The sequence below is a fragment of the Ctenocephalides felis genome, unplaced genomic scaffold (genome assembly GCF_003426905.1).
Source record: "Ctenocephalides felis isolate EL2017-DRISC unplaced genomic scaffold, ASM342690v1 CF-g0.4_SCAFFOLD_00845, whole genome shotgun sequence".
Classification (NCBI taxonomy): Eukaryota; Metazoa; Arthropoda; class Insecta; order Siphonaptera; family Pulicidae; genus Ctenocephalides; species Ctenocephalides felis.
The window spans coordinates 88,779,241-88,804,836 of record NW_020536999.1 but is presented as its reverse complement, the minus strand read 5'-3'; the positions used below and the strand labels follow the sequence as shown (position 1 = coordinate 88,804,836).

At 32.6% G+C, this 25,596-nt stretch overlaps 6 protein-coding genes and 1 long non-coding RNA gene across 8 annotated transcripts; 5 read left to right on the top strand and 2 right to left on the bottom strand.

Moving 5' to 3' along the window:
* Positions 1 to 957: 957 nt before the first annotated feature.
* On the bottom strand, positions 958 to 2,261 carry LOC113362896 (zinc finger protein 626-like). The gene has a single exon (XM_026605391.1). The coding sequence runs from the start codon at positions 2,230 to 2,232 to the stop codon at positions 958 to 960; it is 1,275 nt and encodes a 424-aa protein (XP_026461176.1). The 5' UTR covers positions 2,233 to 2,261.
* Positions 2,262 to 4,856: 2,595 nt separating this feature from the next.
* On the bottom strand, positions 4,857 to 6,822 carry LOC113362895 (zinc finger protein 616-like). Its single transcript, XM_026605390.1, has 2 exons — positions 5,166 to 6,822; positions 4,857 to 5,108 (listed from the first exon to the last, which is right to left on the bottom strand). Exons 1-2 carry the CDS (start codon positions 6,820 to 6,822, stop codon positions 4,888 to 4,890), a joined length of 1,878 nt encoding a protein of 625 aa, XP_026461175.1. The 3' UTR covers positions 4,857 to 4,887.
* Positions 6,823 to 7,182: 360 nt separating this feature from the next.
* LOC113364243 lies at positions 7,183 to 8,843 on the top strand. 2 transcript variants are annotated; one of them, XR_003366032.1, is made up of 3 exons: positions 7,183 to 7,295; positions 8,396 to 8,542; positions 8,611 to 8,843. It is a non-coding gene; the product is annotated as an uncharacterized LOC113364243 (long non-coding RNA). The 2 variants fall into 2 exon arrangements; XR_003366033.1 differs by lacking the exon at positions 7,183 to 7,295 and adding an exon at positions 8,218 to 8,325.
* A 1,384-nt stretch (positions 8,844 to 10,227) lies between these two features.
* On the top strand, positions 10,228 to 11,289 carry LOC113364240 (zinc finger protein 239-like). The gene has a single exon (XM_026606732.1). The coding sequence runs from the start codon at positions 10,411 to 10,413 to the stop codon at positions 11,287 to 11,289; it is 879 nt and encodes a 292-aa protein (XP_026462517.1). The 5' UTR covers positions 10,228 to 10,410.
* A 1,807-nt stretch (positions 11,290 to 13,096) lies between these two features.
* LOC113362894 (zinc finger protein 525-like) lies at positions 13,097 to 13,999 on the top strand. The gene has a single exon (XM_026605389.1). The coding sequence runs from the start codon at positions 13,097 to 13,099 to the stop codon at positions 13,997 to 13,999; it is 903 nt and encodes a 300-aa protein (XP_026461174.1).
* Positions 14,000 to 15,948: 1,949 nt separating this feature from the next.
* LOC113362893 (zinc finger protein 91-like) lies at positions 15,949 to 20,591 on the top strand. Its single transcript, XM_026605387.1, has 2 exons — positions 15,949 to 16,991; positions 19,423 to 20,591. The coding sequence occupies exons 1-2, from the start codon at positions 16,100 to 16,102 to the stop codon at positions 20,589 to 20,591; spliced, it is 2,061 nt and encodes a 686-aa protein (XP_026461172.1). The 5' UTR covers positions 15,949 to 16,099.
* Positions 20,592 to 24,285: 3,694 nt separating this feature from the next.
* LOC113362892 (zinc finger protein 726-like) lies at positions 24,286 to 25,242 on the top strand. The gene has a single exon (XM_026605386.1). It carries the CDS (start codon positions 24,286 to 24,288, stop codon positions 25,240 to 25,242), a length of 957 nt encoding a protein of 318 aa, XP_026461171.1.
* Positions 25,243 to 25,596: the final 354 nt, after the last annotated feature.

Below are 25,596 nucleotides of genomic sequence, written 5' to 3'. Positions count from 1 at the left end.
ACTCTTTGCTCCGTATCTTCGAAACGGCTGGACCAACCTTTGCCAAAAACTAATCATCACGCCGTCCTATCAATAGGAATCGATTGCTTTTTGAATCACTCAAATCGGTTGAGCGGTGTACCCGAAAACGTCGATAAAAAATTGTATCCACACAATACATACACACACACATCCATTTATCCTAAGGTAAAGGATCAAAATGGAGCCAAAATGCTCAGAAACTTCTGAAACGTAAAGATAAGCAAACATTTATTTCTTTGATTATTATATATTATTATTATTAACGTTGTGTATTGTTATCCACCATTGTGGACCGCCCATTTTCATTTTATGAACCCCAAATTTTTTTTTATCCTGAAAATTGTCATGAACCCCAGAGGGTCCGCCATTTGGGACCATTGTGGGGATAACTGGTTCAGACCCGGTATTTACCAAAAACTAATCAGCACGGTGCCCAGAAGATTAACCCTTTCCACTCGCGATTTGCGAGATCTATATGAATTTTGCTGCCGGAGCGGCGGCATCCGAGTGGGAAGGGTTATAATCTATTAAACAGTTTTTTAACTTTAAAAATGAATTCATAGTCCAGTCATTATAGTAAGTTCACCTCGGAATTCGAGATACTCAGCTGTAAGTTTGTAAATATTTGTATATTGACATTTAAAAGTTTAAAAAAACGTACACCGTACCATATGTAGGTTTTGAGACAACTTTTAAGAGTATCAATATTCAAGTATTTACAGACTTATAGCTGGGTATCTCGAATTCCGAGATTCTTACCTAATTTAAACTCAAATCAGGATTATCAGGATTTTGATCAACATTATATCTTTTCTCCAATTTCAGTATCTGACGATTCATAAACTACCCCTTTGGCAAATTAAAGCAAACAACCTGATTCCTACAATAAAATTAACTATATTATCACAATATATACATATAACAAAATTCTACTAACTACTCTTTAACAACTCCCACTTCTCCATCATCTATCTTCTCTCCCTCGTGTACTTTCAAATGGCTCTTCAGCATCTGCGAGTACTTAAAAGCCTTCCCGCAAACCCCACATTTATGTTTACACTCCCCTGTATGCGTAATCATATGAGTCTTCAAATGTTGGGGCTGCAGAAACTTCTTATCACAAACTGCACAAGCATAATTCCTGACACCCGTATGTTTCAGCATATGCATCTTCAGTCTACTGCCACATACAAAAGCGCTGTTGCACTCTTTGCAAGTGTAGGGCTTCTCCCCGGTGTGCTGGCGGACATGGACAGTGAGTTTGTAAGAGAACTTGAAGGCTTTGGAGCATATTGAACAGACATAAGGGCGTACGTTGGAGTGACAGCGTTTAATGTGACACCGTAGAGAATGGTTGACTCTGAATTTTTGACCGCAGTGTTCACAGGTGTGTTTTTTGTCCACTGCGTGGATGAGTGTGTGTGCGTGTAGGGTTTTACGTGTTTTATAAGACTTGCCACAGATTTTGCAGTCGTACTTTCTTTCATCAGAGTGGGATTCGAGGTGCTCCAGCAAAGTACGGCTTGAGGATAAGATGGAACCACACAACTGGCATAGATGGATCGGGTTGTCTGAAGGTGCAGAATGCTTTTTCATGTGTGTGTCTAAGTCGTGGGAAGTTTTATATTTTTTGGGGCATACAGTACAACTGTATGTATTGTTTGTAGAATCACTATCGATGTTGGTGTTTAAGTTTATCTCGTTGTCTTCAAAAGTAGCTTCTTGTTTTAAAAAACTTACAGGATCTATTGCTTTCACTTTACTCTTCTTAGTCTTTTTACTCTTGGAGCGTTTTCTAGGCTTGATTTCGACTTCTGTTTCAAAGTTATCAGTATCAAAACATTCTGATTTGACATCCAAGTCATCATTTTCGTTTTTAATATAAACACTTTGTATTTTATCTTTGAGTTTATCCAATTCTTGTAAAGAGTTTCGACACTTCGTCCAAAACTCGTAGGCCTTGTACAAGTCTCGAAGACACAAATCACAGATGTATTTGGGGTACTCGTCGTCTGGGGACACTTCGAGAGCTGTACAGGAGACAAACATTTTTAGAATTAAATTCTCATTTTCTGATAATTGTTTTTGTTCGATGAATAAACTTTGTAGGTTTTTGTCAGCTAAACAAGCCCGACATATTGGAGATGAATTAGAATCCGTGGTAATTAAGTTTGAGTTTGTTTTATCATTTTCTGTTAATATATTACTCATATTTATTATATTTGCTTGTGTTTAATGAAATAAACGTAAATGCAAGACAGCTGTCACCTGTCAATTGACATTTACTCGCGACGCCATAGAACGAACTGTCAACTGAATATAGATAGGACATCTAATGCTTATCAACAAAATACATATATAACAGGCTAGGTGTAAGTGGCATTTTTGCCATAAATAAAAGAAGAGTAGGTGGGGGATCGTTCAAGTATTACGTAAGCAGATTTATCACAATTATTTACCCCTCCCCACCCCTTTGTCAGCAAAAGTAAGCAAAAGTTCTTACTCAAAATAAGCAAATCAATAACCCCCCCGCCCCCCATAGTGCTTACGTAATACCATTGGCCTTTGGGGGCGTCCATTAATCACGTGAGGTTTTTAGGGGGATGGGAGGTTTGACAAAAAATCACGAAATATCACGTGGGGGAGGGAGGGATATAGTAAGATATATATCTTACTGATATCACTTGTATTTATTTTTAACTGATTTTTTAAAAAAAAATCAAATATTTTCAAAAAAAAAAATCAAAAATTTACAGTTTTACACGTAACTAAAAATACACGTTATGTTTGGTGGGGGAGTGTTGGTAATTTTGAATATCACCATGTATCATCAAGTGGGAGGGGGAGTCCAAAAATCCTTAAAAACTCGCTCACGTGATTAATGGACGCCCCCTTTATGCATGTGTAAATAATCGACTTAATCAATAAGAAATCAATGTATTAATTTATGAGTGATTTATAAATTTATTGAGTTACAGTAGGGTTGAGAAACCGGGATAAATTACCCCAAATGGGGTAAAAATTGATTTTATGGGGGTAAAAAATATATATTTATTTGATATTTATTGAATTTGCTACGTAGTCCGTATGGGGGTAGGAGTAATCTCTCTTCGCCATGGGTTTAATATCAATTTAGACTAAAATATTTTAGGGTCATGATTAAAAAAGTTTTTCGTCCGCTGCTGTAGGACAACTTCTAATGTTATAAACTATTCCAGATTATTCAATATTGTACCATTTTTTTACGCATCTATTCATTACGAACATGTCTCTAAGCCCTCATAGACCTTATATTGTATATAAGGTCTATGTAAGCCCTACATACTATACATACACGAAGTGTGTTTTATTAAAGCGCTGCCAACTTATAAAAAAATTATTAATTTTTTATAATTGAACCACTTTTCGTAGTACTATAATATTTTCACCAAGACCGGGTTCACTATCGTCATACAAAGATTCATTAAAATCGTCGAAAACAAAATGTTTAACATACAATTACGAAGAAACAATCTGGCCGATCTTTGTCAAAAACTAATCAGCAGGATTTCCAAAAGAAAGAACAGCTTTTGAATTTTTACAATGGATTCAAGATTTTGGGCTTAAACTTGAACAAAAAAAAATACATTTTCATTCTAATTACAAAAGATGGCTTGCGGTCCTTGTAGCGTTTCATCGAACAGCTTCCAAATTTTTGAAATCGGTCAAGCCGTTTTTGAGCAAAGTCGACGAAAGGTCAACTATTGGTGCATGGCATCGTCCCTTAAAGCCAATTGCTGTAAAATTGAAATTAAAAAAAAACTAATTTTTGAAAACTTGAAAAAAAAAGATTTTTGAGTTTCAAAATTTTTGAAAAAAAAGACTTTATTGAAAACATAGATTTTTTTTATCTAGGAATTTCTTCACTTTGAATTTTTCTGAAAATTTTAAATTTTTTTCAAAGCAATTTTGCTGCATGGATGTTTTAGAGAAGAAATATCGAAGCGCGTAAGCGCCGCATCGCAGTCTAACAGATAAACATTGGTACAGAACCATTATTATTAAAATCTTTATAAAATATCTAATAATTTTATGTGCATATGTCTAATGATCATTTTTGACCGCCAAATGACCTTTTTTCACCCCTTCTCTAAAATCTATAGACCTGCCGTACTAAAAATTTAAATGGTATTTCATTCTCTCAAAACAGATTGAATGTTTTTTGAATTTTACAAATCGGACGCTCCGTTCTCTCAAAAACTGAATTACCATTATTGGCTCTATTTGTCCTGTATCTTTAAAACGTCTAGACCTGCCTTTGCCAAAACCCAATCTGCACGTCTCCTTATCAATACGAATCGATTTTTTTATAATTTTTCAAATCGGTTAATCCGTGTTCCCGAAATCGTCGACGAAAATTTGTATCCGCACACACACACATACATTTTCCAAATTTTCAAGGTATCTTCAAAACGGATAGACCTGCCTTTGCCAAAAACTAATCAGCACGTCTCCTTATCAATAAGAATAGAATGCTTTTTGAATTATTCAAACCGGTTGATCCGTGTTCCCGAAATCGTCAACGAAAATTTGTATCCGCACACACACACATACATTTTCCAAATTTTTCTCATTCGATTCAAAAAACATAGAATTAGCAAAAGGGATTTTTCAAGAAGACAAACTTCTACTTCAAGAGTTATCAATTGCTAAAGCTAAAAAAATGATGTCGATTTACATAAACCTGTAAATTAATTTATTTAAAGGCATAATAATATTATCTAATAGTATATAACAGTTTAGACATGTACAAAATAATGTACTTTAAAAGTTTTGTACCTAAATTGGATATTTGGATCAAGTCACTTTCACAAATCATCTCTATTTTCAATTACTCAACTCTTGCCCCAAAATAGGAACCATAGTTCCCAAAGACTCCCTTTCGTGTAGTTTCATATGGTTTTTCAATATCTGTCTATACTTAAAAGCCTTTGGACAAATTTGGCATCGATAAGGGCACTCTCCAGTGTGTATCACCATGTGCGTTTTGACATGCTGGGGGTACTTAAAAGCTTTATCACAAACCGTACACTTGTACTTCCTCACACCTGTAATAAAACAATTCAAAACAATGTGCTGGTGCACCTAAATTTATGTGTCGTTACCTGTGTGTTTCAGCATGTGTAGTGTTAACCGGGAAGCGCTTGAAAAAGCCATTTCACACTCCTTGCAGGGAAAAGGACGTTCACCGGTGTGTATTCGGACGTGTATGACAAGCTCACCGTTGGAGTTGAAACTTTTGGAGCATACATGGCATTTGAAAGGCTTGGCGTTTATGTGGAGTCTTTTAATGTGGCATTGTAATAAATAGTTATTGGAAAACACTTTACCACATTTTTCACAAGCGAATTGTTTTGTTTGGTTGTGTGTTGCTTTGTGTATTTGTAAACCATCGTAAGTTTTATAAGTCTTAGGACATTTGTCACAATTGTAATTCCTGGTGTCGGAGTGGGATTCTAGGTGGGCTTTTATTTTGGAGGTGCATTTTAACTTTAAGCCACATACTTGGCACAAGAAACACTTAGGTTCCGTAGGAGGTTCTGAATGCGTTTGGGAATGTTTTCTTAACAAAATTTTATTATCAAATTTTTCACCACAAGTTGTACATGTGTGTGTTGGTTTGAGTTTGTGGATTTTTAACTCATGTCTGCGTAAAGACTTCTGAAGCTTGAAAGAAGCTTTACATATACTACAAATAAACAAAGAATTATCTTCATGGGTTATTTCTTTGTGTTCTTTCAATGCAAAACGAGATTTATATTGTTTAAAACATATTTCACACTCGTATACATCAGAATCTGCTTTGCAGACATGATTAATAAATTCATCCTCACTTACAAACTTGTATTTGCACTTGATGCACTTATCTAGACTTTTGGAAGCCTCTGCACCACTTGTTGATAATTTATGAACATTTATGTGTTCTATAAACATTGTCTTATTTCTAATTGACTTTTTACAACTTAAATTAGACTTGTTAGTTTGTCGTGAAGCTTTTATTGATTTGATTATATCCATTATTGGAACATCAGACTCTGAACCACTATCATCAATACAAGAATCTAAATTTCCTGCATCGCTTGTTGATGATTCATGTACTTTCATGTGTTTTGTGAGCATTGCCTTTGTTTTAAATGCCTTTCTACACACACTACAACTTATATTGGGCTTCTCAGTTTGTCGTAAAGCTGCCTTTGTGGATTTAATAATATCCATTATAGGAACATCAGACTCTGAACAACTATCATCCTGACTAACCGTTCTATCATGTATTTGTTGATGTGCTAAAAGACTTTGTGTCGATGCAAAACAGTTTCCACATACCGTACAAGTATATGATTCATTATTTTGTACACTATCAACTGTAGTGGCATTAGAGTCACCATCAAAATCATAACTAAGCAAATCATCTTTTAAATCTATCAAATCAAAACCGATGTTCAACTTCGCAAGTGAATCTTTACATTTATTCCAAAACTTGTAAGCATCGACTACCTGTTTAAGACAATCGTTACATATGTGCTTGGGATATTGGTCGTCTTGTGATATTTCAAGAGCCTTATAACAATTAAACATTTCCAAAATTGTATTCTCCTTCAAACATTGATTTTGTTCAGAATTAAAATTTGGTGTATTTCTAACCTCTAAAAATATTGATTGAAGATTTTTGTCAGATAAACAAGCTCGACACATATTTGGACTGTATTTTATAAAGGAATTAGTGTCATTTATTGAATTATTATCTGACACTGTGTTATTCATGCTTAATTAATATTTTATTTAATTATTTTTGATATTTTGTTTTGTTATTTGACAAGTTGTCAGACGCCATTTGTAGTGTTGCCAGATGCAATATTTTGATTGTCTTTGAATTTTGATTTGATTGAATTATTATAAATATTAAAAAAATAGGCGTAAGTGGCATTAATATTACTATTTATATAATATAATAAAAGCTAGTAAATATAAAGTATTACATTGGAGTACTATTTATTTATTTTTTTGACGTTTCAACATTCAAAATGGCGGACGTAAACAAGATAGGAGCCACTAAATTCTGATACGTGACAGATGGGTTTTGACGTTTAAAAAGCACCTACGCTCTGAAGTTGGCTCCGGGATAGAGCATAACTCTTCTTTTATGTATGGCATAACCTGTCATTTCGTGGAATATTTAGTCCCGCGTTCTTTTCTCATTTTTGTGATGGTATAGCGTCGCGTCGGTTTCGTTTCAAGTAAGCGTTTTATTATATTTTCTGCTTTTTCTTTTCGTGTAATTAGAATTCTTTCGTTCTGTTGCTATTTCTAATTCTGTTTATAACAGTTTTTTTCACATATTTCGGTTCGGTTTTTCGTTTTTTTGCTCTGGATCGCTTTCCTTGCGTTGCTTTTTTTGCTCTATTAGTAAGCTTCTTATTATAATTCATGCTTATTTTTCATATTTCATAGTTACAATAAGTGTTTTTTAGGATTTTTTACTTAGATTGCGTAAGTTTCTCTTTAGTTTAGTTACGTGTTTTTTTAGATTTTTACTTAGCTTGCGTAAGTTTATTTTTCGTTTCATATTTTTACTATTTAGATACTTACTTTTATTTCACTTTAGGTCACATTCTATTTTATAAGCTTATTTTTAGATTTTGCTCATTTACATTAGGTTACATTCTATTTTATAAGCTTATTTTTAGATTTTACTCATTATACATTTACTTTTTAGCTTCTAATTTTCTTTACGTTTTATTACCTTCATTACTTTTATTTTATATTTCACTTTATTACTTTACTTATGTAGCAACATGGACAGCGACTTTTTCTGTACCGAGTGTCAGATTCCATTCACAGCTCGTAGCTCCTTGTATCGCCACATAAGACAAAAACATGACAAAGAGCCAAGAGCTGTTTATCCCAATGCGTGTGCTTTCTGCCTTAAAACTTTTAAATTTAAATATTTATTAACTCGTCATGTGAGCCAAGTTCATAATAATATCCCTAACCCTTCACCTGCCCAATCTTCTTCGGTATCTTTTGAAGACATTACACACCTTTCCTCCTCCACTAAAACAAATATAAAGCATCCTTCTTTACCCACCTCATATACTACTACATGCTTGACATCACCTTACAATTTACGATCACCCACATCAGATCCTCTTCACAAACATCCCCACGTAAGTTTATTGCCGCATCCTTGCACTTCCTCTATTAAAGTTCAAATTCACACGCCTCCCATTCCCTGTTCCCCAATCAGTACTAAGGAAAATTTTACAGGTATGTAGTGCTTTTATATATGTACATTCATTTTATTTATTATTGTGTTACATATAAATCATTTTTGTAGGTACACCATCAAGGAAATCCAGAATAAGATGTCCACTCCCTCCCTGCTCCTCTGTTTTTTCTAGGTACACAGGTTTATACGATCATATTGAGTTTTATCACAAAACTACAATTGATTATGAACAGTTTGTGTTTCAAAACATTAAAGGTTTGAAGTCTTCTCTCTCATAATTTATAACCCCAATTACACAATTACCTACATTTTTGACTTTGTAGATTTTGAATTGTGGAAAACGGACATAGAGCGGAAAGAGTTTTCGCATTATGTAAAATGCAATTCAGGATATAAATCAAAAACTGATGACAAGACAATTTATTTCGATTGCCACAGGTCATATACAAATGACCAAAAACCCACTGTACGCTTGTTTACTAAAACGAGCAACAAAACCGGATATGCTTGCCCATCAAGGATTGGTTGTACTATTAATCACAATGGAACAGTTCATGTTGAATTTTGGAAGACATGTGGGACACAGTCAAGATATAAAATTTATTTCGTTAGATAAGAACCTGAAAGAACATATCAAGGGTAAATTTTTAATTGACTTGTATGATTATAAAACTAAATACATTTTTGTTTTATTAATAACTTCTACAAAAAATACGGTTTTTCGGTTGGTGGAAGTTATATAACAAGGTTTCTGTCCATACTTCCATTTAAATTTTAAAATTCAGTTTTCATTTATTGTTCGGTTTAACTTTGGTTTGGCTAATCATTTCTTCAAAATGCAATTTTTTTCTCTTTTTTATGTTTAATTTCAATGTTTATAGTTATTCTATATTATTTATATTTATTCTATATTATTTATATTTATTCTATATTATTTATTACATGTTTCCTGTGACATGCTTTATATTGTAAATAGTATGTGTATATATTTTGAATAAAAATATTTGATGAAATAAATAGATGGTTTTAATTGTGTTCCTTATTACCTATGTTAATCATTGTTAGAAAAAGTAATCAGATCACTTAAAGATAAAAATAGGCAAAAATATCGGACTGAACTTAAGTTTATTACATTACTATACATATGCTAGCATTTAATATATATATATATATATATATATATATATATATATATATATATATATACATGCATACATATGAGTTAAGTTCTAATAATCAGATGTTACATGCTACAAGACTCTTGTAGCTATTTTGATGTTCAGGCTGAAGTCCTAATCTTAATTCAGTGAACCCTACAATAGAATTAAAACACACTAAGCAAACAAAAACAACCTGAATAACATTTACCTGGGTAAATAAAATAACTACACTAAAACACTCTGCGAAGCCCTAATTAAAAATTTCCTAATAATTTCTAACAAAACTGTACTAGGTTTTGAATAACTATATGTTTGGTTCCCTGAAATAATATTGGTTGTGAAGAGACAATGTATGACCATGTAAATGTAAAAGAACCGCTTTCGTAAATAATTATATACTTACATTTGGGATTTCTATTTAACTGTCTAAAAGGTGTCTAAATGTGAGAGGTGAGAGACAATATAACAATGGGTGTACTATTTTGACGTTTGACAGTTTTGTTTTTTTGTTTGACAGTTTTGTTTGACGCACATAGGTTTTTTGTCTTTCAATGTTGTTACACTTTTTTTATTCTCGGTTGAGCGTCGTATGTTGGTATGACAAAGAAATGTGATATTATCATAAATTAGCTTCGTGTAAACAAGATCAAAAAGTAGCGAAAATTTAATTTGTTATTTGATGAATAATTATTATTCAAAATGAAATTTGAATTTTAAATTATCATATATTAATTACCAATAAAAAGTTTTTAATATTTTAATATTTTAACAAGTATTTTGTGTTATTTGTTTAGAAAACAATTTTTGTCCGCCATGTTGAACAGTTTGACAGTTCGTCAAAATGTCAAAATATTGATTTAACACAAAAATATTTATATATTCTATTTAAACTGAATATAATATCATAAAAAGTATGTCGTAGTCGATTTTAAATATCTGTTTTAATACAAATAAACATAAAAAATGTCTGAGGAAGCAGACCCACTGCCAGACAATGACACAATTAAAAGTGAACCCCCAGACGCCCTATTATTGAATAATCAAGAAGATAATAAAATAAATGAACAAAAGGATGTTAAAGAACCTTCTATTAACCCTGTTGAGACTTCGGTCAAACTTGAGGTAGATGACAACGTTATAGAAGAAGTGGTCCAACTTCCTTCCAAAGACAAACGCCATGTATGTGAATACTGCACTAGGGCTTTCAAACTAAGCGCAGATTTAAAAAGCCACATAATCACCCACACTCGTGAAAGGGCTTACAAATGCCAATACTGTGATAAAGTCTTCGCACGCTCCGGTTCTTTAAACGTGCACCTCAGAACCCACACCGGCAGCCGTCTTTACATATGCAAAACCTGTAACAAAGTATTCACACGTTCTGACACATTATCCAAACACATGGTTACGCACACCGAAGACAGGCCTTTCAAATGCGAAATGTGCGACAAGGCTTACATCCATGCAAGCAACTTACGGGAACACATGAACACACACACAGGGAAACGTCCGTATAAATGTGAGATATGCAATAAAGCATTTGCTCACTCGGGCACTTTAGGAAATCACTTAATCAATCACACAGGTCAAAGGAATTATTCGTGTGGGATGTGTGATAGAGCCTTCACGCAACCTGGGAATTTAAAGAAGCATATGGCAACGCACACGGGGGCTAGACCATTTAAATGTGAGACATGCAATAAAGCTTTTACTAGCAAGGATAATTTAGGACAACATATGATTACTCATACTGGTGAACGTCCTCATAAGTGTGATAAGTGTGATAAGTCGTTTACGCAGTCTGGTAATTTGAAGAGACACAAAGAGACTCATAAGAGCTAAAGGAAATTTATATAGATGTAGAAATAAAGGTGCTCCTTAATAGAATTACAATATTTTACTTTATAGACTGATTTATATGATATACGATGTTCCTAGTATTATATTAAAGTATTTATTTTGTTAATAAATTGTTAGAAGTAAGGACAAGCATTTTATTAACTAAATGTTAGTGGCATTTTACCTTACGGCATTTCTTGATATGTGTAATAATTAACTTAATCAACCGATATTAAGATTTAGCTATTTAGATAAAAAATTTAACTGTTTGCTGCAAAAATCAAGTTTTTGCTTTGACCAAAAACTAGCAATTTCCAATTGATATCTCTCAAACATATTTAGAAAATCTGTAATTATATCAATTATAGTGCACAAACACGTGCTTGTATGTCCTAAAAGCGACCATTATTCCAAATTTTATTAAATTTCCATAATTGAACCAATTTTTATAAGACTAAACAGTCCTTGAACTTCTTCACATTTTTTTAAAAAAATGAATGAAATATTTTGTGAAATATTGAGCATATGCTTTAAGAAAATACTGACACGATTACGTAACTCATGAGTACATAGTTCTTGTTATTATTTTATCATTTAAATTAATCTTCTATACTTATAAAAATAAGTCGGGTTTTCCTTCCTGACGAAATAACTCCAGAACCGATTTCGACAATTTCGCATTCGTTGGAAAGGTCTCGGGCTCCGCAAGGTTTATAGCTAAGAAAATTAGTGGTGCACGGCATTGTGCCCTAATGCAAATTGCTGAAACTTCACGCACCGTAATTAAAAATTCGAGTAATAAAAATAATCAATAATTGTTTTAAATAATTGCAAATAGATTATCTTCTATATATATAAAAATAAGTCGGGATTCCTTACTGATCAAATTTTTTCTTTTCAAATATAAAACAAACAAAAAATTTCTTCATCTTTCTCACGAAACCATCTGATGGCGAAACGGAGTTCGTCGGGTTTGCTAGTGATTATATATTATTACACAATTAGAAGTAGATAATTATTATTTAATTGCTGTGAACAATGCACAAATCCATCCACCGGTAGGTTTTGAGACAACTTTTAGGTGTCAATATACAAGTATTTACAGCTGGGTATCTAGACTTTCAGCTGGGTATCTCGAATTTCGAGATTTTTACCTAATAAGGAGAACCCGCGCGTTGCTCGTCTCGGATTTTGATGAAACTTGGCACAATGGTAGATTTGATGCACAAACTGACCGTGGTAAAATATTAGAGGCCTATGAAAAGCGATTAAGCTTAAATGACCGAACTACAATATAATGCACCAAACAAGAAGCAGCTAAAGAAATTTTTTTACTGCAAATGTCAGTACAGCCATTTACGGAAAAAATAAAGGATTCTTTTGCCCCAACCTGATATGTATAATTTTTTTTAAAAAAATTGTGGTCAAGTCTAGTCTAAGATGTTAATGTATCTAGGCCTCAACGCGTGACCAACTTCACAAGCAACTGTATGTCAACAACTGTCAACTCAAATGTCAAACTTGTTATTTTCTCCCAGACCTCAACATATGATTTGTAAATATAGAAATAAATAGTTTTTATTATATTCCATTTGCCAGGATTATCGAATTATAAAATTGCAATAAATATGTCGCAAGGGTTGATATAAATTAAATTTATTGGCTGTACATCTTTGTAAAAGCTCTAGTAGATACTCCATTGGGTGTAGCTACTAATTTGTAATCAACTTTATCATATAATTGATAGCTTAATGGTATAATATATACAGATTGCAGAATAAAATTGAATGAAATAAAAATATTTGTAAATATGTCAGAAAAGACTATAGACTTTCCAAAACTTGAATCACTAGAAGAATACTCAATCGAAGAGATTCAAAATGAGAAAGATGAAATTAAGTTGGAACCGTGTTCAGAAGATGAAGATTCAGCTTATAATCAGGAATTGGATCAGGAACGTCCCCATAAATGCGACGTTTGTAACAAATCTTACACAAAACTAAAGCACTTAACAGGTCATAAAGCCGTTCATAATCAAATAAAAGAGCACCAATGTACATATTGTCCGAAGGCTTTTACATACAAGGGTACTTTAACAAAGCATATCAGAACACATACCGGTGAAAAACCTTTTGTGTGCACAGCATGTGACAAAGCATTCAGTACAAAGATGAGCTTAAACGATCATCTTCGTATTCATACCGGGGAACAACCTTACAAATGCGGTATTTGTGACAGGGCATTCAATAAAAAAGTAAATTTAAGAAAACATAAGCTTGTTCATGCCGGACAACGTCCTCACGCATGTGAGATATGTAATGCCAGGTTCAGAGATGCAAGCACATTAAAAAGACATATGTTGACTCATAGTGAAGAAAGTACCCATAAATGTGAAATTTGTGATAAAAGTTTCAAAGAATCGAGACGTCTAGCAAGGCACATGCTTGTTCATAGCACAGAATTCTCTTTTAAATGTGAAACCTGTGATCAAACCTTCACTCGACAGGATAGTTTAAGGAGACACAAGATTAGGCATGGAGAAGCCGATTTCAAATGTGAAATATGTAACAAAGCATTTGCTGAAGTGAATTTATTCAATGTCCACATGCGTAGTCATACTGGAGACCTCCCGCATAAATGTTCAATATGCAGTCAAGGATTTGTACAAGAATCCAGATTAAAAGATCATATGCAATGTCACTCAGTAGAATAGATAAAAGCGGTTATACAAATGTAATAAACTAAAGAAAAGAACTTAGGTGCAATTGAATTGGAATTATGAGTAGCCCATAATTTATTACACCATTGCAAAAGTTAAATTATTTGTAAATAAATATATTTAAATACAAACACAGATAATATATTTATATTTAATTGGAGCAATTTATTATTATAGAACAGAACTATTACTTGTTCTTTTAGATGTTGCACTATGGATTTCTGGTAAAAGCAGAGTGTTAGTAGTGAAAATTAGAATAAGCCTTTCTATTTGCTGTGCTATCAGGCGTATTTTACATATAAACAAGCACTGACGAATGTTATGATAACTGCACCATGTAGAATTCTGTTATCATAACATTCATCCTTGCTTGTTGATATGTAAAATAGGCCTGATCGCACAGCAAATAGACATTTTCATAATTTTCACTACCAATAACAAGCATAAGATAGCGTTGCCATGACCACGCTATTTTATGAGCTCTTTTACGGCAGAATTGCCCCATATATTATGTTAAAGAAAAAAAAATTGTATTTTTATATGAAATTCAGGAATTTATTTAACATGCTTCAGATAGTCCAATTTTCAGCTCTTGGGCGATGTTACGACTGCTAACATGTCGGTCAACTTCGATCATTTCTCCGATTTTATCGACATTTTCGAAGACCGGCCTACCATTGCAAAGTGTATCTTCAACATCAAAAATTCCTGAACGGAATCTACAAAACTAAAATTGCACATAATTGGCTGTTACAGTCATATACTCTTCTTTTGTGAAATAGGACTGAAAAAAAACTGTAAAATGTACCGAATTTTCTCTTTGTTCACTTCCATTTTTAACACCCTGTAACTCACAATAGTCCAGTAAGTCTGTAAATACTTGTATATTGACACCCTAAAAATTGTCTCAAAACCTACATATGTTTGTACAACCCTACCATATGTAGGTTTTGAGACAACTTAATATTATTATGTATCATTTGTAAAATAAAACTAGTGGTGTGTATGGCATCGTGCCAAGGCAAATTGCTGTAACTTCCCGTACCGTAACGAAATGTTTGAGGAATATTAAATGTTTTTAAATAGATTATTATAAAAAAATACTGTAACAATTTTTTAAAGTTTAAATGCTCCGGTCTCTCAAAAACCCGATTTCTATTTTCTGCATTCTTTGCTTCGTATCTCCGTAACTACTGGACCTGCCTTTGCCAAAAACTAATCAGCACATCTCCCTATCAATAAGAATCGAATGTTTTTTGAACTATTCAAATCGGTTGATCCGTGCGCCCGAAAACGTGACTGGAAATTTGTATCCATACATACATACACACACACATCCATTTTTTCTGAGGTTTGCCTAAATGTTCAGAAACCTTCAAAACGTCGAGAAATGTAAAAATTTTCAATTTCAATTTTCGGCCCATTACAATAACTTACCCTACGAAAAGTTAAAAAAAAAATCCTATACTCTTCTATCTATGCACCCAACCATATGTAGTTTTTGAGACAACTTTTAGGTGTCAATATACAAGTATTTACATATTTACAGCTGGGTATCTCTAATTCCGAGATTCTTACCTAATTTAAGCTTTAATGACCAGGCTACAATATAATGCGCCAAACAAAAAGCAGCTAGAGAAGTTTTTTTTACTGCAAAATGTCATCTTTCCAACGAGCATAAATCTGAAATTGTTTGATTACGATAAATCTATTAGTACCGTCTAACAAAATATTATAGATTTCTTTTGACCCAACCTGATATTATGTACAATTAAAAAAAAATGGTCAAAATTGATTTAATTAATTACAGTAAAGTTTATTTATGTAGTCTAGTCTAAAGTGTTAATGTATCTATGCCTCAACGTGTGACCAACTTCACAAGCAAATGTATGTCAACAACTGTCATCTTAAATGTCAAACTTGTAGACTTTTTCTTAGCCTAATTATTTATTTTGTAAATGTAGAGATAAATAGCGTTTATTATATTACAATTATCAGTATTATCAAATTATGAAATTGCAATAAATAGAACGCAAGTGTTACAATAGATATATAATAAATTTATCTACCGTACGTCTGTGTTGTTATTTAAATATGTCGGAAGAGACTCCAGAGTATTCAATAGAAGAGAATCAAAATGAAGAGTCTGATATTAAGTCGGAACCGTGTTCCGAAGACGAAGAGGGAGTTTATTTGGAAGAGCTAAATAACCTTGAAGTAACAATGGATGAATCAGTAGATCAGGAATTGGATCTCAGGCGTCGCCATAAATGCGACATTTGTAACAAAACATTCACCAAACCATACCTATTAAAAAACCACAAAGTCATTCATAGCGAAATAAAAGAGTTCCAATGCACACATTGCCCAAGGGCCTTCAAACACGCAAGTAACTTAACATCTCATATCAGAACTCATACCGGTGAAAAGCCTTTCGTGTGCACCGCTTGTGATAAAGCCTTCAGTAGACACAATCACTTGATCCAACATCTTCGTATTCATACCGGAGAACAACCTTTCAAATGCAGCATTTGCAATAAAACATTCAATCGAAACGAGAATCTGAAAAAACATATGAATGTTCATACCGAAGAACGTCCTTACACCTGTGATATATGTAATGGCAGGTACAAAGATTCGGGCTCATTGGCGAGACATAAGACTTGTCATAGTGAAGAACGTTCACATAAATGTGAAATTTGTGATAAGAGATTCAAACAATCGAAGCATTTACAAACACATATGCTTGTTCATAGCACAGAACGTCCATTTAAATGTGAAATCTGTAACAAAACATTCAAACTGAAGGTCTGTTATAATATGCACAAGAATACACATGCAGAACCACGATTTAAATGTGAACTATGTGATAAAGCTTTTATTAGAGTGCATGCATTAAATGTACATATGCGTAGTCACAATGGAGATTTTCCACATAAATGTTCAATATGCAGTCGAGGATTTGGACAAGCGCAGAAGTTAGAACGTCATATGCTCTCTCATTCTGTAAAGTAATGTTAAATAAATAAGAAAAATATGTAATAAAAAGAAGAAGAAAGGAGTGCTAGCTATTATGTGAGAAATGAGTTACTTGTTATATAAAAGTTTATTTAATGATTATGTAAATAAACATAGTTAAATGCAAATATAGATAGCGTTTATACTTTATTGGAGTAATTTATTAACTTCCTGTAGAGTAAGTTTAGGGGGCGTTCATTAATCACATGATCGATTTTTTAAGGATTTTTTTACTCCTCCCCCCTTTAGAGATATTCAAAATTACCCCCCTCCTCCCCCTCACTAAACATTACGCGTATTTTTAGTCACGAGAAAAAATGGTAAAATTTTGTATTTTTTTGAAAATGTTTGGATTTTTTTAATAAAAATCTGATAAAAAAATAAACACACATGATATCTTCCTATACCTCTCCCTCCCCCATGTGACATTTTGTGATTTATTCCCTCCCCCTAAAAAGCCCACGTGATTGATGGACGCCCCCTTATAGTAATCGTCAAAAAATCGAAATTGACAGTTTTTAGATTTTTTTTTTGAAAATGTTATTGGATCGATGGATAGATTTTTTTTTCAAAAAATCAGGTATAAAATAAATACACGTGATATCTTACTATACCCCTTTGTACCCCCACGTGATATTTTGTGATTTTTTATCAAACGCCCCCTCCCCTTAAAAACTTCACTTGATTCATGGACGCCACCTTATGGTAATCGCCCAAGAATCAAAATTGTATTTTTTTTTTTTTTGATAATGTTATTGGATGGATTGATGGATCTTTTTAAAAAATTCAGATCCTCCCTCCTCCATAATATATTTTGTGATTTTTTGTAAAACACCTCCTCCCCCTAAAAGCCTCACGTAATTAATAAACGCCCCCTTATAGTGATCTCTAAAATTCGAAAATGAAAAATGTTGCATATCTTTACGTTTCAGAGGTTTCTGAACATTGTGGCATACCTCAGGAAAAATGGATGTGTGTGTGTATGTATGTATGTATGGATACAATTTTTTGTTCACGTTTTCAGGCGCACGGATCAACCGATTTGAATGGTTCAAAAAACATTCGATTTCTATTGATAGGGAGATGTGCTGATTAGTTTTTGGCAAAGGCAGGTCCAGCTGTTTCCGAGTTACGGAGCAAAGAGTGCAGAAAATACAAATCGAGCTTTTGAGAGAACGGAGCATCCGATTAGAATGATTAAAAAAACATTAAATATGTAATGATGGGGAGAAGTGGTGATTAGTTTTTGGCAAAGGCAGGTCCAGTCGTTTTGGAGATACGGTGCTAAATGTGCAAAAAATGGCAGTTTTTGAGAGAACTACGCATCCGATTTGAATGGTTCAAAACAACTTTTTGCTTGTGTTGTCGAAACGTTGTTTTTGGAAAGAAAAAAAATTTAATATTCCTTTTAATTTTCATTTTTTTTTTTTGAATATTGAAGATAATTCAGATTTTCAAAATTTCAATTCAGTACGGAAAGTTCTAGAAATTTTCCTCAAGGCACGATACCATACATACCATACACCACTAATTTCCAAATTTAGTCTAACTCGATTCAGAATGATTTGAAACGTCGAGAAAAAACATGAAGTTAGCAAATAGAATTTTTTTATGAAAACAAACTTCTAATAATTTATCTTATTGACGGAAACTTATACAAGCCTTATTTATATTGTATAAATTTTAGTTTGCATAAACGTAAACGAAAGGTTTTACACTTTTTTCCTAGTTACAAAGAAACTGCTCGGCTGATCGTCGCGCAAAATTGATAAAAAGACCTTATCGATTTTGGCTTTTAAAATTTTGAAATCAGTTCAGCCATATTTTAGAAAAAGTCGTTAAAAATCGGCTCACATACACACGCCCACACAAACTTTTTTCAAATTTGGTCTCATTCGATCCAGAATGACTTGATAGGTCGAGAATAAACATGAAGTTAGCAAATGGAATTTTTTGGCGAAAACAAACTTCTCCTTCGGGAAGTTAATAATTTATGTCATTACAGAAGTCTTATTAAAATTACATAAATTTCAGTTTGAATAATTGAATTGTAATTTTGTAAAAAAAAAATCAAAAAAAAAATGCATAAAAAATTTCAAATGTCAATGTTGGCACACTTTGGATATTTGACATAATAATACGACGCCATGTTTGACAGTTTTGACAGATGTCACATACAGTAGATAAAGTTGTTTATTATATTTGTTTTATTTATAAATTATAATTAAGTTTAAAGAAATAAAAATGAATAAAATATATATATTAAAAACTAAATATGATTACGAAAACATACAAAGATAAATGGATGGACGATTGTTATAGAAACAATTGATTGACAATGCATTGATTAACACAAAATGTCTTGATAAAAAAAAATTAAAATATGGCTCAAGAAACAGATTCTCTGTCACTACCAAAACATCTAGAAAATGTTCATAATATGAACAATGAAATGTCTCAACAAACAGATTCATTACATTTTAAAATAGAACCTCTAGATTATACAGAAGAAGACGAAAGTGGTGCTGAAAATTGTTCACAAGATGAATCAGAGACATATATTAGAGACCACCAAATAATCAAAGAAGAACACTATTCTGATCCCAAAGTTTCTGACAATTCTGAATCTCACAACTGTGAAACCTGCAGTAAGCCTTTTACCTCCTCTTCCAAATTGAAAGTTCACATGAGCACCCACAGACGCAATAAATCCTTCACATGCACGTATTGCCAGAAGGTGTTCAAGCGAGCAGATGCTCTAGCTGTACATATCAGAATACACACCGGTGAAAAGCCTTATTCCTGTGAAATATGCTCCCGTGCATTCTCCAGCACCAGCAACCTAATAAAACACCGACTTGTTCACACTGGTGAAAAAAGATTTGAATGTGAATTATGCCAAAAATCCTTTACTCGGATGAATAACTTAAAGCAACATATGATCACTCACTCCGGGGAACGTCCCTTTCAATGTAGCATATGTCCAAAGACCTTTACCAAACAAGGACATGTTTCTCAACACATGATTTCACATACCGGACAACGGTCTCATAAATGTGAAATATGTGGTAAAATGTTTGTGCGTTCAGAATCATTAAAAAATCATTCAAACATACACACCGGAGAGATGCCGTTTGAATGTGAAATTTGCAATAAGGCTTTCAGGCTTGCGACTAACTTAAAAAAACACATGGCCATTCATAGCTCAGAGAAGCCTTATAAGTGTGATAGATGTGATAAGGCTTTTACGAGAATGGAAGGTTTGAAGACCCATATGCACCATCATTTAGAGCAAAAACATTTTAAATGTGTAATATGCGAAAGGGAGTTTAGTTTGGAAAAGTATTTAAAGAAACACATGAAAATTCATATCGGGGACAGGAATTTTAAGTGTGATGTTTGTGATAGGGCTTTTGCACGACCAGACAATTTAAAACAACACATGAAAAGACATTTTACAGATTTTGAATGTGAGGTTTGTTTAATGAGGTTTACATCGTCAAATATGTTTACCAGGCATAAAAAAACACATAGTGATGAGAAGATTTTGATTAAAGATGAGAAATAGAAGTCTGAGGAATGATGGATACAATTTTTGTCCACGTTTTCGGGCGCACGGATCAACCGATATGAATGGTTCAAAAAACATTCCATTCCTATTGATAGAGAGATGTGCTGATTAGTTTTTGGCAAAGGCAAGTCCAACGGTTTCGGAGATACGGAGCAAAGAGTGCAGAAAATATAAATCGAGTTTTTGAGAGATCGGAGCGTCGGATTTGAATGATTGAAAAAACATTCAATTCGTGATGACGGGGAGAAGTGGTGATTGAATTTTGGCAAAGGCAGGTTCAGCCGTTTCGGAAATACCGAGCTAAATGTGCAAAAAACGGCAGTTTTTGAGAGAACTAAGCGTCCGATTGGAATGATTCAAAGAACTTTCTGCTTGTTTCAACAAAATAATTGCTTTTGGAAAGAAATTTAGTTTCAATTTTTTTCAGAATTTTTTTTTTTGTTTATTGAAAATAATTCAGATTTTAATTTAATTCTGACTAAAGTTCTAATATACTTTAAACAAATAATTTCAACTTTACAATTCAGTTTATATAATTCTTATAAATGTTAGACAATGTTACAGTATTTATTTATAATAATCTATTTGAAAACATTTAATATTCCTCGAACATTTGGCTATGGTACGGGAAGTTCTAGCAATTTGCCTTAAGGCACGATGCCATACACTCCGCTAGTTTATATTTATATTACTAAGAAACAAATGAAAAATTTCAGAATAAAGTTATTTGTTTTCATAAAAAAATTGAAGATCTTTGATTTTATAACAAAAATTTGCACTTAGTTAATCTGTGTTATTTAATTATATCTATCTCTTATATAAATATAAAACATATGAAATTAAACTCATGAAAAAAAAATTATGTATAAATGTAAAATTCTGATACAAATTAATTTTATTAGATACTAATGTAGAAAACTAAATTTATTGTAAATAAAGAACAAAAAATATAGAACTAATTTTAAAGAAGCTAAAGTTTTTTTCGGTATTCAATTTTCCAGAATTCAGTAGGTTTCGCCCCTGATTTAACAATTTGTGAACCCTTTCAATTGCATTTTTGTAGTCATGTGACTAACTAAACAAGTGCAATACAAAACGGAAAATTCACCATTTAATTAATTTATTAATTAATAAAATTTTAATGTTTTTTCGGTATATAACTTCCCAAAATTCAGTAGTTTTCGTCCCTGATTTAACAATTTGTGAACCCTTTCAATTGCATTTTGGTTGTCATGTGACTAACTAAACAAATGCAATACAAAACAAAAGATTTACCATTTAACTAATTTAATGATTAAAATCCTAGACAATATTAGAATCCCCCGTGTTCATATAGACGCTTCTCTCGCCCGATTTTTACGTTCAGAAGGAATACTTAAAGGGTCCTCCGCTCGACGTGGTGGCGCTGCTTTTGTCATTCAAATTAATGGCGCAAAATTTGAAATGAAAATTAATGAATTTTAGTACACGGGTATTTAAAACTAAATTTGGTATTACAATCCTATTATGTTTTGTAATAATGCAATAATAACAAAAATATACTAGATAATATTATATTATTATAAATATACAATCAAATCGAAATATAAATCAACAAATACACTGCAATACACCGGTTTATATATAATAGATATCACATCTAATCTACTGGAATAACTTCTACACTTTTTTCTACTTATTAATATAAATATTCAGTGAAATTTAGTGAATAATGCATTATAGTGTTAGTTCATTACATCGTCTGTCATTTTTAACTCTCATTAACTAGTAATCATCCCGTGCAAAATTTGACATTCTTAAGCAATTCATTTTTTCCCAAGTATATTCAGATCCGCGTGAAGTGGTAATCCAATATTAAACAGCTGGAACAGCTTTCTATTTGTGTATTATGTCTTTCTTGTAGAAGCGTATATTTGATTTCTTACACAATTTCCTAGAACTGATCTCTTTCCTTAAAGTGTATTATGATTAGACTAATATGTCAATGCACTACGTAGTATTGTAGTAATTATGTCCTCCATATGAGTTTGAAGCTGTTCTATTCATATTGTCAAAGGGCTATGCATTTGAGAGCAATTCCTGATGAAATCTTTATTAACAAATATACAAACACAAACGAAGAAGAATCGCCATTTTGTAAACTTATACAAAAATAACACTGACGTTTCTTAGTAACCAATATAAAACATTTGAAAATACTTTTTCATCGGCTCACTAGCGCCAAATCTGCGACTACAAATGGACCCCTAAGTATTCCTTCTGAACGAGGATTTTGTTCTAAGTGAAAAGGCCCTGATTAAAATGTTAACGTTTTTTTCGGTATACAATTTTCCAAAATTCTGTAGTTTTCGTCCCTGATCTTTAACATTTTGTGAACCCTTTCAACTACATTTTGGTAGTTATGTAACTAACTAAACAAGTGCAAGACAAAACAAAAGATTTACCATATAACTAATTTAATGATTAAAATGCTATTGTTTGTTTCGGTATACAATTTCCCAGAATTCAGTAGTTTTCATATGGTTTTCATAACTGATTTAACAATTTGTGAACCCTTTCAACTACATTTTGGTAGTCATGTGAACTAAATAAACAAGTGCAATAAAAAACAAAAGATTTACCATTTAACTAATTTAATGATTAAAATGCCAATGTTTTTTTAAGCAACCAATATTCCAGAACTCAGTAGTTTTCGTCCCTGATTTAACATTTTGTGAACCCTTTCAACTACATTTTGGTAGTCATGTGACTAAGTAAACAAGTGCAATACAAAACAGAAGATTCGCCATTTAATTAATTTATTAATTAATAAAATTTTAATGTTTTTTCGGTATAAAACTTCCCAAAATTCAGTAGTTTTCGTCCCTGATTTAACAATTTGTGAACCCTTTCAATTGCATTTTGGTAGTCTTGTGACTAACTAAATACGTGCAATACAAAACAAAAAAAAACCTAACTAATTTTATGATTAAAATGCTAATCTATTTTTCGGTATACAATGTCCCAGAATTCCGTGGGTCCTGATTTAACAATTTGTGAACCCTTTCTATTGCATTTTGGTAGTCTAATGTGACTAACTACACAATGTTGTTATTAACTTCCTTAAGTTATAGTAATGGGCCAACAGTTAAAGTTGAACATTTTTGCATATCTTTACGTTTCAGAGGTTTCTGAACATTTTGAAATATATCAGAAAAAATTGATGTGTGTATATGTGTGGATACAATTTTTAGCCTACGTTTTCGGGCGTGCCAATCATCCGAGATGAATGGTTCGAAAAACATTCTATTCCTATTAATAGGGAGATGTGGTGATTCGTTTTTGGAAAAGACAGGACCAGCCGTTTCGGAGATACGGAGCAAAGAGTGCAGAAAATAGAAATCCAGTCGGAGCATTCGATTTGAATGATCCAAAAACATTCAATTCGTGAAGACAAATGCCATATATCACTAGTTTAATATTATTCACGATTTATGTTATCAAATTTTTTAAATATTTTGAAACAATTTGTACTTCGCGCCATGAGCATTAAATTAATATTTTTAATGTTGGTATCGTCGCGGCCATGTTTGAAAGCGAAATGTCAAAATATTGATCCGACTTTTGCAACACTAATAATGTGATAAATAAATTGTAAAATTACCTAGTAAATTATGTGGGTCATATAAAAATCTCAATATTTATAATTAAAATGTCAAATGAAGAAACAATTGTGCCAAAAATCAAAACTGAACCGATTGAATATTCAATAGAAGAAATACAAGACGAGTATGATTGCGAAAAGGAGGTCTCGGATAATTTTGAAAGTATTAGATCTGAAAACCAAATCGAATCTCCTTTAGACCAAAATGTATCTTTTCTCGATCCCAAAGAGAAGTCTCGCACATGCGAATTCTGCAACAAAATTTTCAACCGCCCCGCAGACCTAAAAAGCCACATTGTCACCCACACCCGCGAAAGGCCATTCCTTTGTAAATTCTGCAACAAAACATTCGCACGATCAAGTTCCTTAAACGTCCACCTCAGAACCCACTTAGGCAAGAGACCCCATGTATGTAAAATATGCGATAAAGCCTTCACCAGATCCGATACTCTAAACGAACACATGGTTGTCCATGGGGCTGACCGTCCTCATAAATGTGACATATGTAACAAAGCCTTCGGTTTCAAAAGCAATCTGGTACAGCATATGAACACACACTCCGATGAACGGCCTTATAAATGTGACATATGTGATAAAGCATTCAATCAATCGGGGCATCTTAAAGAACACAAGCTCGTGCACACGGGTGAATGGGCTCATAAATGTGAAGTATGTGGTAAAACATTTGCACGACCTTATAATTTAAAGGAGCACATGATCACCCACACCGGGGATCGTGCTCACAGGTGTAAGTTGTGTGGTAAAGTATTTTCTTTTATGAGTAATTTAACAAGGCATATGAATATCCATAGTCGAGAACGTTCTTTTAAATGTGATATATGTGATAAAGAGTTTAGTCGAGCTAATACTTTAAAAGAGCACAAGATTACTCACACGGGGAAAAGGATTCATAAGTGTAGGACGTGTGATGATGTGTTTTCTTCATCGAGTAATTTGAAGAGACATCAGAAAGTTCATAGTGATAAGAAAGAGGAAACTAATTAATACAAAAAGACTTGCAAAACTAATTTAACAGTGATTCAGTTGAGTCATGGACATTAGTGCACTTTTTTATGTTAATTAAATACATTTGATGTTAATTTTATATGAATAAATATCAAGAAATCAAACAGAACCTCTTTATAATTACAACATTAAGATTTTATAATTATTTATTAATTAAAAGATCATTAACTTAAATTTTTGTTCTATTTGTTCAACATTTCCGGTATAGATGATCCGAGGTCCTACTTCAGGAACTATTAACAATAAAAAATCTATTACATATTTATTAGCTTATTTAATTAGTATAAAATTGAAAAAATTCACTTTTGGTCCCAAAAACAAGATAGTTCCCAA

Bases quoted from the DNA above. Each gene is read 5' to 3' on its own strand.
- LOC113362896 (XM_026605391.1), bottom strand. From the start codon at position 2,232: ATGAGTAATATATTAACAGAAAATGATAAAACAAACTCAAACTTAATT.
- LOC113362895 (XM_026605390.1), bottom strand. From the start codon at position 6,822: ATGAATAACACAGTGTCAGATAATAATTCAATAAATGACACTAATTCC. The intron at 5,109-5,165 runs GTAACGACACAT...GTTTTATTACAG, and splicing joins ACACATGCTGAAACACACAG to GTGTGAGGAAGTACAAGTGT.
- LOC113364240 (XM_026606732.1), top strand. From the start codon at position 10,411: ATGTCTGAGGAAGCAGACCCACTGCCAGACAATGACACAATTAAAAGT.
- LOC113362894 (XM_026605389.1), top strand. From the start codon at position 13,097: ATGTCAGAAAAGACTATAGACTTTCCAAAACTTGAATCACTAGAAGAA.
- LOC113362893 (XM_026605387.1), top strand. From the start codon at position 16,100: ATGTCGGAAGAGACTCCAGAGTATTCAATAGAAGAGAATCAAAATGAA. The intron at 16,992-19,422 runs GTCATATGCTCT...CTCAAGAAACAG, and splicing joins ACAAGCGCAGAAGTTAGAAC to ATTCTCTGTCACTACCAAAA.
- LOC113362892 (XM_026605386.1), top strand. From the start codon at position 24,286: ATGTCAAATGAAGAAACAATTGTGCCAAAAATCAAAACTGAACCGATT.